This window comes from Apodemus sylvaticus, chromosome 9 (assembly GCF_947179515.1).
Source record: "Apodemus sylvaticus chromosome 9, mApoSyl1.1, whole genome shotgun sequence".
NCBI lineage: Eukaryota > Metazoa > Chordata > Mammalia > Rodentia > Muridae > Apodemus > Apodemus sylvaticus.
Window position 1 is genome coordinate 88690232 of NC_067480.1, and position 14177 is coordinate 88704408.

Consider the following 14177-nt stretch of genomic DNA (forward strand, 5'->3'; position numbering starts at 1 on the left):
ACACAGACTTCAGAGATGCTTGTTTCCATCAGAATGACAGGGGCATGTTTATTAATCACTTAGTAGGAATTGTCATGGCAAACACAGCAGACACAACACCTACCAAGAGCAGGGAAGAGATGAGATTGAAATCTGCAGGCTGCTCCCATGGACTCACTGTTTCTGAACCTGGTGATGTCAATTAGTACATGATGGTATAAGGCAGGAGGAGAGGAGGGGGCAGACCACTTAACTCAAAACCACTGCCCTAATTGTCTGAGCTCCCTTTTTGAGATTCAACAAGATTGTAAAAATGTGCCTGTTCCACGTGTCTCATGTTCTCATAACCTCCTTGAGTATGAGGTCACAGGAACACATGGGTCCTTATAAATATGAAGTTAGAACACCATTCCTGCTCAACTCAGAGGGGATGGGCCTGCCAGTAAAACCATAATTCTTTTCTAGCACAAACCTCTGAAGACTTAAATCTTAGTTCTCTCTTTGTTTCACTGTGCCAATTAGGGGTCAGCAGATAGATAGATAGATAGATAGATAGATAGATAGATAGATAGATAGATAATCTATAGATAGAGCTATAGATAGATAATGATAGATAGATAGATAGATAGATAGATAGATAGATAGATCTATATATATATAGACAGATAGATCTATAGATAGAGAGATAGATCTATAGATAGATCTATCGATAGATAGGTCAATAGATCTATAGATAGATGATAGCTAGATAGACAGACAGATGATAGATCTATAGATAGATAGCAGACAGATAGATTAGATAAATAGATAAATCTCTAGATAGATAGACAGACAGACAGATAGATTAGATGGATCTATAGATAGATAGATAGATAGATAGATAGATAGATAGATAGATAGATAGATAGATAGATAGATTATAGGGATAGATTGAGACAGATGAGGGGTTTGTGGTTCTAGTCTATAATCCCAGTATTTGAGAGGCTGACGCAGAAGAATTGCTATGTGTCCAAGGCCAGCCTAGGCTATATAATGATTACCAGGAGAGCCAGGGTTATGTAGCAAGACACTGTATCAAAAAGAGAGTTGATCAAAATGAAAACATATAACAACAAAGAGTAGACACAGTATTGATAATTACCTGAGGCAAACAAAAAAGTGTTTCATCTTTGTGTTTTATATCTATCCCTCATGATATTATGATCGCATTTCATAGAAGCAGCAGGAAGGTTACCAGAGTTCTAATTTGGGATCTCTAGCCAGATGCTTGGAATTAGAACACACTACAACTGTCTCTTCTTCCTCCGTATATTCCTTTGGAAGCTGGTGCTGTTAAATTGCTTGTTGCCCCACTCTTGAGTTATTATTCCACTTAAAATCACCCCTCATACTATGTCTCCATAAGATCTTATTCCATCTCTTTCCAGTTCACCATTATAATCGCTTTTTAAGAATCAAATTCAGTAACAGTCCTGTTTAAAGGTTCCTATACTAACTTTAAAGCTATCCTAACATTTTTCCAAAATGAATATATGTTGCCCTTCTGGTTGATAAATTGAAGGAAATAGCTAGTTGTTTTTAGCCTCTGGCACTGTTAACAAAGCAAAGTTCAGTGTGTATTATCGCCTTCAAATGTGATGAGGTCATGACTGGCTTGGGTGTTCCTCCATGCCCACACTATTCTGTTCATTCTTAATCAATGCTGCTAATAAATTAGGTGAAAATAACATAGGATCACAAAAACCATGTCCCTCTGTGATCCCAATGGGGCTGAGTTGATCAAAGATGTGTGGACTCACAGTGGCAGAAGGACCTTCATCTCCCAACATGACAGACCACTTGGGTCATTCTAGACACTCTCCTCCAAACTGAGATTTCAGAGTGTCAGTCTCATAGGAAGGCCCTTGAACATTTTTTGTGACTGTTTTGGTTGAAGGACATTTGACTGTTGTACCAAATTTGACTGTTGGCTCCCTGGACCTTTCTGGAGCTGAAATGTTGCTTAGTTCCGTGTTTACAAAACTCAGTCACAGAAACTTTTTCTCTCTCATTATACCAACTTCCTCTGGAACTGAGGCTCTATAGCTGTAGTTGTGATAGTGAAGGACGACATTTAAGCAGTGTAGCAGTTTCCTTTGGCCCTAGGGAGATAAGTCCTATTCCCTGGATACATTTTAGCTGCGTGGAAATAGTTTTATAAATGTTGATTAAATGTTGATCCTGGGGATCTCATCCCAAACCAATTAAGTCAGGATCTCCAGGGTAAGATCCACAAAACTATATAAGCTGGAGAGGTAATTTTTTAATGTGTGTTTGTGGTTGAGAAAAAAAAAAGAGCTTAAGGAATCATGGAATATTAGAGTGCTGTCAGGACCACACTGATGAGCAGATCTGGGTGGCTCCCTATCACCCACCACCAGGCAACCAAACACTTTCATTATATACATTAATTAAATTCTATTTACAAAGCCCTTGGGGACATAGGATAAGATAAAGTATGGAGGGAATAAGCATTGTCAGCTGGTTTCTGCTTTCTTCCATTTCCTTGTTTAGTCTATAAAACATAGATCTCTCTCAAATTATAGCAAAAGTAAGCTTCCGGTTTTTCCCCAGGGTAAGGGTCTCTCCCCCTAGCCCATATTTAAAAGTTATAATACTTCCAGGAGCTAAAATACCTCATCTACATGGGGCCAAACAAAACTACAGTTTGGCAGAGAAGACCTAGAACCCTTTCAGGTTTTCTGGGTTTTCTTTCCTAGATGGTTGCCCTTGTTGTTGTTCCTATGTTTGCAAGAACACACTTTTGTGGTGGGTATCACCTAATGCTTGGTAAGGACACTCACAGAGCCTCAAATGATAGTTCAATCATCCTTCTTCCTCTTCTTCCTTCTTCTTTCTATTCTTTCTTCCTCTTCCTCTTCCTTGTCTTTCTCCTCTTCCTCTTCCTTCTTCTTCCTTCTTCCTTCTTCTTCCTCTTCTTCCTTCTCCTCCTCCTTCTTCTTCAATGAGTTGAGGAACCAAAATGGGAAGGTGGTCCTCCCTCAGAGTCTTGCAGCTTGTATGTTTCCCAGAAATAAAAGAGAAGAACCGAAGTGAGCACAAGCAGCAGCCCTATGTGCAGTACTAGGAATCAGAAGAGCCATGAGAGCAACACTCAGGGGTGATTGTGATGTAAGATACTGTAAAAGCACAGTATAACAACACCCACATTACTCCAACCTTCTCATGCACCCTAAGAATGGACAGAAAGAGACCTATGCATCTAAACACTGTCTATATAGAAATTTGGAGGTGAGGGTATGGCTCCTGGTTGGCTACTTGCTTGGTTGACATTTGCAGTGTCTCAGATTCAATGCCCAGTCAGCCAAAAAGAAAAAGTTAACATTTTACAGAATGAAATTAGCTTTAATCTGTCTAAACGATGGCTGCTTTTCCCCCTCTTGGTTCAGATTCTGGCGTGTAGGCTAATGATACAGTTTTCAGCAATTTTTGTAGCCCGAAAAAAATTGGGAAAACCCATCTGTGGTTGATAGCCGCAAGTCTGTGGCCCAGTGTCCAGCAGAAAATAGTAAAGTCGCTTTGGTTTATTTTTAATACATATTAAATCAGTGTTTGCTTGGTACAGGTAAAGTTCTAGGTTTCAGACCCAACTCTTCAAGACAGAAAAGGATCAGAGGAGATCCCAGAGATCCTTAGACAAATCCAGACATAGATACAGTATTTTTGAAGAACAATTCTGCAAATGTGGATGCAACCAATTTGGTAACATTGATCTAGCATAGACTAGCAGAATGTGATCCATACTTACTTAGAATTAGGAAAATAAATTAGCTTTGGTTCTTCTGATAGATGTCCACTATGTTACCTAGATTTGAGCACATTCTGACTAAGCACTGATACTTTAGATATTTCAAAAATAAAGTGGATAAGGCTTTGAACACAAGTAAAAATAAAATGCTTAACCAAAAATTATAGTCACTTTTCTGTGGCTATGATAAAATACTATAATCAGAAGCAACTTGGGTGGGAGACAGTTTATTTGTCTTACATGTTATAGTCCATCATGAAGGAAGCCAAGGCAGGAACTCAAGGCAGGGACCCAAAGGCAGGAACAGAAGCATGAGCAGGCAGGATGGTGAAGCAGTGCTGTTTGCCAGCTGGCTCTCCATAGCTTGCTCAGCCTGCTTTCCTGTAGTATCCAGAACCGCCTGTCAAGAAGTAGCACCGCCCACAGTAGGCTGGGTCCTCCCACCTCAGCAGTTAATCAAGAAAATGCCCCACCGACCTCTACAGGCAATCTGATGGAGGGATTTTCTCGATGGAAATTCTGCTTCCCACACAATCCTAGCTTGTGTCAATTTGACAAAATAAACCAATACACAAAGTATGAAGAAAATCTGAAAACATTATATAGTCGTTTCTTGCTAGATTTTCAGAATTAATGTCAAATACTTTATAAATACTTTGTAAACACTGTCTGCCATAACAAGGATCCTAACTACCATCCCATTACCAAATCCATAACTTATTGTCTCAAACTCTTCTGTTCTACACAAAGGTCTGGGTTTTTTTTCTTTTGTTTCTGAATCTCTGGGGGGGGGGTTGTTTGTTTTTTTGTTTTTTTTGTTTTGTTGTTGTTTTTATGTTGTTGTTGTTTTGTTATTAGAAACTACTGAACCAAGGAGGGTGGCACATGCCTGTAATCCCAATACTTGGAAGGTGAGGACAGGACAATCTAGAGTTCAAGGTCAGCTTTAAGCAAAGCTAACAGAGTGCCTCTGAGGGCACCCTGGGCTGTTTGAGCCCCAGTAGCAAAAACTAAACTAAATAATCTATAATGATTACAATGTTTCAACATACTTTTCTTCAAAATGTTAAAGACACTACTAGATGTAGTGCAGGCTTTTCATCCTTACAAAGGCAGAGGCAGGAGGAGTTTTGTGAGTTCAAAACCAGCCAAGGATAAATAGTAAAATGTCCCACAAAATAAATTAGTAAAAAAAAAAAATTACAGGTTCTATCATTAGAACTTCACCAAGAGGATGATGGCATGTAAAGAATTACCTGACTGATGAAAGACTGAATGGTTGATTGGCTGATTGATTGATTGATTGATTGATGCTATGCTGAGCATCAAACCCAGGGCCATACATAAAAAATGCCACCACTAATCTACACTGCCAGCTCCAGGTGCAAATTTGTGAATGAAAGAAATAGGACATATTCGTGGGCCATCTGCCTCATACACACAGAAATCACACTGTTTCTAGAAAAGACCACTTTTCTCTCTAGTGTCCCTCCGATCTCTGAAGTGTGGAAACTAGGATTTTTCTTTTCAGGGGGTGGGGGTGGAGTATAATTTAATCCTTAAGGTAAAGTGGAGATGGAGCTTTCCCTGTGAATCCAGCAGTCCCACTCTCTTTAGTTGAGTGGGCAGGGAGAGGTCTGTCAGGCTGTAGGACAAAGCTCCAGAGAATGCTAGTTAAAGAATGTTAGTCTAGCAAATAGAAGTTTTTTAAACCATGAGCAAAATTAGGAAGATGATTTTTAAATATGTTACATCCCCCTCACCCCCAAAGTCTGGTGCCATAAACTACAACTGTGTGTGTTTTCTCAGCAGGGAACTGCATCATTCACAGTTGACTGTCAGGCCCTTCCTTCTCACTGTGAAATTAGTAACAAAATGAAACCAAATGATTGGGATCCCATTAGAGAGAGAAAATAAAATTAGAATATGGTTCCAGGTAGATGGAGCTGCCAATCCCACTAGACCACAATTCCTTGTTTTCTTGTCTTTTGGGGGCTGTACCCAGAACCTTGTATATACTAGCAAGTACACTAATCAGAGCTCTTCAAGCCTCTAGTTTGAACTCCTGCTCTGACGTTTAAAGTTCCTGATATTTCAAGCCTTTCCTTGTAACACCTGCTCTTGAGTCAGACCTCTGTCTTGGTAACCTGCACCATTAATTCTCTTTCTGACTTAAGGGGGTGTGTTTTCCTTGATCTTGGTTAGGGTTTTACTGCTGTGAACAGAACCTATGACCAAGGTAACTCTTAGACAACATTTATCTGGGGGCTGGCTTACAGGTTTAGAATTTCAGTCCATTATCATCAAGGCGCGAGCATAGCAGCATCCAGGCAGGCATGGTGCAGGAGGAGCTAAGAGTTCTACATCTTCATCTGAAGGCTGATAGCAAAATACTGACTTTCAGGCAATTAGGATGAGGGTCTTAAAGCCCACGCCCACAGTGACACACCTACTCCAACACAACCACACCTACTCCTTTTTTTTTTTTTTTTTTTTTTTTGATTTTTGAGACAGGGTTTCTCTGTGTAGCCCTGGCTGTCCTGGAACTCACTCTATAGTCCAGGCTGGCCTTGAACTCAGAAATCCGCCTGCCTCTGCCTCTGCCTCCCAGAGTGCTGGGATTACAGTCGTGCACCACCACCGCCTGGCTCAGGGCCATACCTTCTAATAGCGCCACTCCCTGGGCCAAGCATGTACAAACCATCACACTCCTAAATTTCATAAAATCAAATTTTGCCCACCAGTTAGGCCTTCTACAACATTAAGACACCTCAGAACTTTAATTTTATTAAGTTAAATTAAATTAAGTTAAATTAAGCTCTCCCATACATGAGCTCTCTTCTCTATTTTAATACCCAACTGCCAAGTAAACACTCCAAAATGCTGTCAATCTTGTTACTAATTACTTAGTTGAGCAGAGTGGGGTTAATGAGAGAACCTTGCAGACCTTCAGCGGACCTTAGCCCAGCCTGGCAGCTATACTCAGATCTACAAGTGTTAGATGCCACCATCCAATTACCTGTAAGTGTACCCCATTTTGCTGTCATATTGTGACTACTTTTGGGCCCAATTTGTGGTATTTTTGCCACATTCATTTCAAAAATCACACAGTAAATTACATCAACACTGCTCCTCTTATAGTTTTGAAAGGAAATTCAGGAAAGGAAACCAAAACCCACTTCTGCATTGTATCAATTCATATTTCAGGCAATGCTGATAAGAAACTAGATCTCTCCTGTGTTGAGTTTTATGTATTTTTTATGTGTTTTAAAAGATAGAATAACTATGGAAAAGTGACTTGAGTAGAATGCAATGATAAATGTGGCAAGCCCATGCAATGGAAGATTTTTCAATCATGCAATATATTCTACTGGGAAATCTAACAACATAGATGACTCTCAGAGAGATTAGGCTGGTGACCACAGGGTCCATGTACGGTATGATTCAGTGTACATGGCAGTCAAAGGAAAAGCCAACTCTGTAGCTACAGAAATTAGAGCATCAGTGTTCCAGGAGGTCAGGTTGAAAAAATAGGTATGAGAAAACTTCGTGAATGACTGAAGTAGTCACGCAAGTGTTTGTCAAAACATAACCCAACTGCAAAAAAAGCAAGAACTGCTTTACATAAAATCCGACTAGATAAACTCATCCATTTAAATCATTATTATAATAATGGGACCAGAGAAGATGGCTTAGTGGTTAAGAGCCCAGGCTGTTCTTCCAGAGGACTTGGATTAGATTCTCCAGTGGCAGTTCACAATCATCTATAACTCCAGTCCCAGGGGACGTGACACTCTATTCTGACCTCTGCGGACACCAGGCATGGAAGTGGTGCCCAGGCACACACATAGGTAAACACTGACACACATAAAACAAAATTAAAACATATGAATATAGTATTATAGGGATTTCTGCTGAGCATGGTAGAAAAAATTTCTGCTGAATATGCAACAAGAAGCAGGCAAATCTCTTTGAGATCAAGACCAACCTGGTCTACAGACTAAGTTCTAGGACAGCCAGGGTTACAAAGAAAAACCTTGTCTCAAAACAAAAGAAAGATAGAAAGACAAGCAGGCAGGAAGGCAGAAAGGAAGGGAAGGAGGGAGTAAGGGAAAGAGGGAGAGAGAAAATGCAGACACCTGTTATGAAGAAAAGGAAGTAGCTAGGAAATCTTTAAGAAATTATTAAAATAAAAAAGAGATAAACATAAAATGGGAATGGTGGTGCATGTCTCTAATTCCAAAACTTGGTAGGCAGATAGATGCAGGTGGATCTCTGTGAATTAAAGGCCAACCTGGTCCACAATGTGAGTTCTAGGACACCCAGGATTGTTAAACAGAGAAACCCTGTCTCTCTGTCTCCATGTCTCCCTGTCCCAAAAACAAACAACAAAAAAGACCCCCCCCAAAAAAACCACAAAAAACAAAACACAAAAACAAAACAAAACATATCAAAGAGAAAAAAAAGAAAAGAGATACTCATTATTTAGCAGTTAAGAAGGAAACTTTTAGAAAATACGTGTTTTAAATCACATGTAGAAAGTTCTATAATAGTAATTTTTGTTGTTTTGGGGTTTTGAGACTTTGTAGCCCTTGTTAGCCTAAAGCTCTCTATATAGAGCTGCCTGGCCCCAAATTCAGAGATTGGCCTGCTTCTGCCTCCCAAGTGTCAGGATTAAAAACATGTAGTACTACACCTGGCTACCTGTAATTCTTTATCCCTACTCTAACCCAGTTTCATCCCCATTAATTATACTGTCAACACTTTTAACAATTAAGCTCTTGGAAAGAAAGTGAAATACATTAATTGCTATTTATTGATCATCTGCTTTCATTGCCTGCCTCCAGCGCCAGATCCATGGCTGTTGTTTCTCATCCTTGTTCTCAGAACATAGTTATAAACTGACTCCCATGACTGTAGAGATCAGAGAGTCCTAAATGAAAGAAGCATCTAACCTCCAGTTAAGGGCTGGAAAGATGGCTCTGCAGTTAAGAGCTCACAGTAGATGACTGGAATTCAGTTCCCAGCACCCACACCTTTGTTGGGTGTCTTACAATGTCCTATAACCACAGTCCAGGGAGAATCTAACACCTCTGGCTTCTGCAGGTTACAGATTCATTACAGTTTTTTTTGAGGGTATGCTTTAACTTTTATTTACATCTAAGTATGTATGTATGTATCATATATGTATGTATGTATATATATATGTACATATGTATGTATGTGTTGTGGATCTGGTTTAACTCTTGAATTATGTTAATTGGGTTCCCAAAATTGCACAAGAAACGTCATGTAAGATGTTAAGGGTCCCTGACCCCCCAGTTGGTTTCTATTGGGACTTTAGGATTTCTGGGCAAGGGGACTGAGAGAGAAGAGGGAAGATCATTTTGTCAGGAAAGGAATAAAATTCAGGCTTGAAAACTGCAGAAGACAGAGTACTAATCATGTAAGAGCTGTGGAAGAGTGGTCCCAGGTCCCTCACCCCCCTCCCCAATTGGCTCTATGGTAGCAAAGATGGAATATAGATTTTAGTAAGTCATAATTCAGGAGTATTGGAGGGGAGGTGTTAGCAATGTGGAAGCTTGGGAGTGACCCAACCATTGAACTGGTAAGGCGTATTAAAATAGAAGGCAGTGTGTGTGTGTGTGTGTTTCATTAAGGAATGCAGAACATTGGGGTGGTAGCAATGAACTCAAACAGCTGCCTCCAGGGCATTAATTTCCCACAACATACATGTATGTATGTATGTATGTATGTATGTATGTATGTATATGTGTGCAGGCATGCAGGTGCCCACAGAATCCAGAAAAATACATTGGAACTCCTGGAGCTGATGTCACTGGATTGTAAAATATAATGCTAGAATGGAGGATGCTAGGATCCACTCTCAGATCCTGTAAAGAGCAATGAAGATGGAGGCTTTGTCTCTGTCTCCATTAATGGAGTTGCCTTTTCACAAACCTATTGTTCATTGTCGTTTTATCGTCAGTGAAATGTCTGTTTAGACACTTAATCTATCTTAATGAGATTTCTTAAATGTCTTGACTGAGGTATGTCCTGACTTACATGTTTGAGATATTAACACTGCATTGCCTTCATGATGTGGTAATGGTTCCTACCGTGACTTTTCATTTTGCTATCTCCTTGGCTATGCCAAAGTTTGCTGCAGTTCCACTTGCTTGCTTTTGCTTTAATTGATCTGTGTTTCTGGTGCCGTATCAAGTAGCCATATACAATCTTAGTCTATCTAGAACTGAAATCTCTTTACTTTTTCTGTATAGTTTACACTGTGTGTTGCTGTGGGGGAGACTAGACTCTTTTATTCTGGAATAAATAGGATCAACAGAATAACAGGATGGTTTCAGTATCCCTTTCCATCATTCTGTAATGATATGTAGTTGCATGAGCAGTTTTAAATTGACCTTACATCACATTTTAATTATATGGATACATAAATACCATTGGAAACTACTAGGAAAGTGCCTGTACCTTGCAGCTGGCATTATCTCATACAGAGAGCATGAATTTTTTTATATATTTTTATTTTCTATATTCTTTGTTTATATTCCAAATGATTTCCCCTTTCCCAGATCCCCCTCCCCATATGTCCCATAAACCTTCTTCTCTCCACCCATTCTCCAATCACTTCCCTCCTTTTTCTCTGTCCTTATATTCCCCTCCAACTCTAGATCAATCCTTTCCAGGATCAGGACCCTCTCCATACTTCTTCATGGGAGTCATTTGTTATGAGATTTGTGCCTTGGATATTCAGAGCTTCTGAGCAAATTAATATCCACTTATCAGAGATTGCATTCCATGTGTATTCTTTTGTGATTGGGTTACCTCACTTAGGATGATATTTTCCAGATCAAACCATTTGCCTAAAAATTTTGTGAATCTATTGTTTCTAATTGCTGAGTAGTATTCCATTGTGTAAATATACCACATTTTCTGTATCCATTCCTCCTTTGAGGGACATCTGGGTTCTTTCCAGCTTCTGGCTATTATAAATAAGGCTGCTATGAACATAATGGAACATGTATCTTTATTACATGCCAGGGAATCCTTTGGGTATATGCCCAGGAGAGGTATAGCAAGGTTCTCCAGAAGTGTCATGTCCAGTTTTCTGAGGAACTGCCACATTGATTTCCAAAGTGGTTGTATCATCTTACAGCCCCACCAGCAGTGGAGGAGTGTTCCTCTTTGTCCACATCCTCTCCAACACCTGCTGTCTCCTGAGTTTTTGACCTTAGCCATTCTGACTAGTGTTAAGGTGAAATCTCAGGGTTGTTTTGATTTGCATTTCCTTAATGACTAATGATGTTGAGCACTTCTTAAGGTGCCTCTTGGCCTTCCGAATTTCTTCAGGTGAAAATTGTTTGTTTAGATCTGTACCCCATTTTTTAATAGGGTTATTTGGTTCCCTGGGGTCTAACTTCTTGAGTTCCTTGTATTTATTGGATATTAGTGAATATCCTTTCCCAATTTGTTGGTTGTCATTTTGTCCTTTTAACAGTGTCTTTTGCCTTACAGAAACTTTGTAATTTTATGAGGTCCCATTTGTCAATTCTTGATCTTAGAGCATAAGCTATTGGTGTTCTGTTCAGAAACTTTTCCCCTGTGTCCATGTCCTCAAGGGTTATATTTGTTCAATGAGAAATTTCTCTTATAATTGGAAGTCCTACTGATGCTGAGTTTGAAACGACATTTTCCATATATACTTACTAGTTATCTTCCAAGACAGAGAGAACAGCTTACATACAATAGAACTTTACTTTTCAATATCTAGGAGTCTAAATTCTTCCTGCCTGTGCTTGTCTCTGTCAATAAGGTAGTCTCTTTACTTGTGTGATGTAATGATCCCTTGAGAAGAAATGGAGGCCAACAATTTTCTATATAAGCAATTAGAATTACCTATATCTAAATTTTTATTCTACTGTTGACAGGTTAGTCTCCTATCTAAAGCAGGAAAGAAAACGAAGCTAGCAAGGCAATCCACAGGTGGATGGTTTTATGCCTAGGAAAACTACTGCTATTAATGGAAAGAAGGAAGGAAGGAAGGAAGGAAGGAAGGAAGGAAGGAAGGAAGGAAGGAAGGAAGGAAGGAAGGAAGGAAGGAAAGATGGAAGGAAGGAAAGAAGGAAAGAAGGAAAGAAGGAAGAAATTAAGAAGTCAGAGGAACTAGTTATCAGGCATATTCAGCCAATGTTGATTCTCTTATGAGTCATTTTAGTTATACAAAATGGCACATAGTTTATTTTAGCACTATCATAGATACATATGACATGTGGTGATCATGTCTACTCCTTGGATGTGATCTTCCTCCAGTCCTCTTGTTTGTCTCCAAGAATGACTTTTTTCAAGTGTGATTTATGCCTCAACATACATACTTGAGTTTTCTGAGAAGCCAGGTAAACCTTGCTTTGAGAGAGATGCATTTTCCCCCTACTTCCTAATGAGATGAAAAAAAAAACCCACATTACTCAGACTTGCCTCAGATTTGTACACATTACTCAGATTTGTACACAATGTCTGTCAGCAATGACACTTTGTTTCAATAGATCCTAAGCTTCTTATGGTCTTGGGGAAGAATTGAATTGTGTTGTTTTCCATAATAAACAGAAATGTCACAGAGCACAGTAAGTGTTGATGGAATGTTCTAGATTAAATAAAGCGATTTTTCTGTTCCTAAGTATTCACCTGTTTTTCCACCTTCTTCTCATCTCCAGCTTGATCACTCATGGTTTTGGGACACCAGCAATATGTGCAGCTCTAAGCACTTTCCAAACAGTCCTCAGTGAGATGCTTAACTACTTGGAAAAACACACTACTCACAAAAATGGTGGTGCGGCAGACTCTGGCCAAGGACATGCCAACTCGGAGAAAGCCCCGCTGCGGAAAGCTTCAGAGGCTGCTGTGAAAGAGGGCAAAACAGAAAAGACAGACTAGCTACATCAAACAGAATCTATTTCCAGAGAGTCTTGCTGCTCATATTTTTTTCCTAATATATATATCATTGAGGGTGACTAATCAGCGGACCAAATCTTTACCCTCCTTGAGCCCTCCATAAAATAAAGTCGAAAATGGAAATGAAAAAGGAAAAAAAAGGAAACAAAAATGACAGATCCAAAAAAAAATGAGAAAAAAGGAAAACAGCAGTGTAACTGTGTGATGAAATTGTCACTTTTAATTTTTTGTTGTTATGAGAAAACTTCTGTGCACGTAGTTGATTGTTCTGAATTATATACACCACAATTTTCAAGCACTTCTGGACTTTGGAGAGGCAGCACATGCTTTTTCACATATAACTGATGCACTTTCTTATCCAGCTATATAGTTAGGGGTCAGAGAGCACGACCAAACTGGAGTCTGTCACCAATGGCTGCTGCTCCAGTCATCCCTGACTTAACTCCCTGTCACTGAAGAGTGCCTCTTTCCATTAAATAGGCCAATCTGAAATTATCCACTAGTACATGTTTGGGGAACTGACAAGGACAGTCACAAACTTTTTGAGCTGACAGCAGTTCTAAATATTCGGTCACCCCTGATTACTGAACTATCCGTGCCTTGGTGGTGTTTAAAAATTCCAGAAACTGTTTCCCTTTTATCTACTATTCCTTTCCTCTTAGCCCCAACCCTTCCCCATTTCTAAGAAGATACTCAAAAGACTTATACAATACTGTAGGGATAAGAGATGAATTTTTCCATGCCAACTGCACAATTCAAAGAACTGAATTTAGTCAATGGGGTACATGGATGCAGAAGAGGGGAACTTGGTCATTATCGGTCTCTCTGTCAAATGCAATGACATTATTTTGCCTGAAAATTATGAGAATAGGAGCAGTAGTATTTCAGAGCGGTCCTGCCTGTAAGGCGTGGGGCCCCTTCAGAGTGCTGGTAGCAGTGGTTGTGTGGTTGAGGTGAGAGACATGCTTTTGCGCTTCTGTGCTATTTCTACCTGTTCCATATGTTCTAAACCTTTAGAGGCACAAAAGCACCCAGGCTGTGTTCAATAAAGAAAGCAAACAGAATAATTAGAGAAGACCTTTGCTTTTCAGATGTTTTCATTTTTTCATAGCTTGTTCTTATAGCTTCCTTACCTTTCATTTAAGATGCAACAAACAAGAAGTTCCTGACTGCGAAAGCCAGGGATGATTGAAAGAATGTTTGGTCCACATAAGCCTGTGTATGTCAAGAAAGTTGGTTGCCACTACTTTGTGTTCTAGCTTTTCTACTGTTAACAATTAAACTTCTATATAGGCAAATAAAAACATAGATCACTATGTAATAAAGGAATTATTTTCATGTGTGGATATTCAACGCTTAGTTTAGCATGAAAATATTACCCTCTCATTAACATATTTCAATTATTTTAAAGACCTCTGCCATA

General features: G+C 39.4%; 1 protein-coding gene across 2 annotated transcripts in view; it reads left to right on the forward strand.

Moving 5' to 3' along the window:
- Positions 1 to 12736, forward strand: part of Tfap2d (transcription factor AP-2 delta) — a 56545-nt gene extending 43809 nt beyond the window's left edge. For both annotated transcript variants that reach the window (XM_052193383.1, XM_052193382.1), the window contains one exon: positions 12517 to 12736. In XM_052193383.1, coding sequence (XP_052049343.1) covers positions 12517 to 12736 — 220 coding nt within the window. The remainder of the gene's footprint in view (positions 1 to 12516) is intronic.
- Positions 12737 to 14177: the final 1441 nt, after the last annotated feature.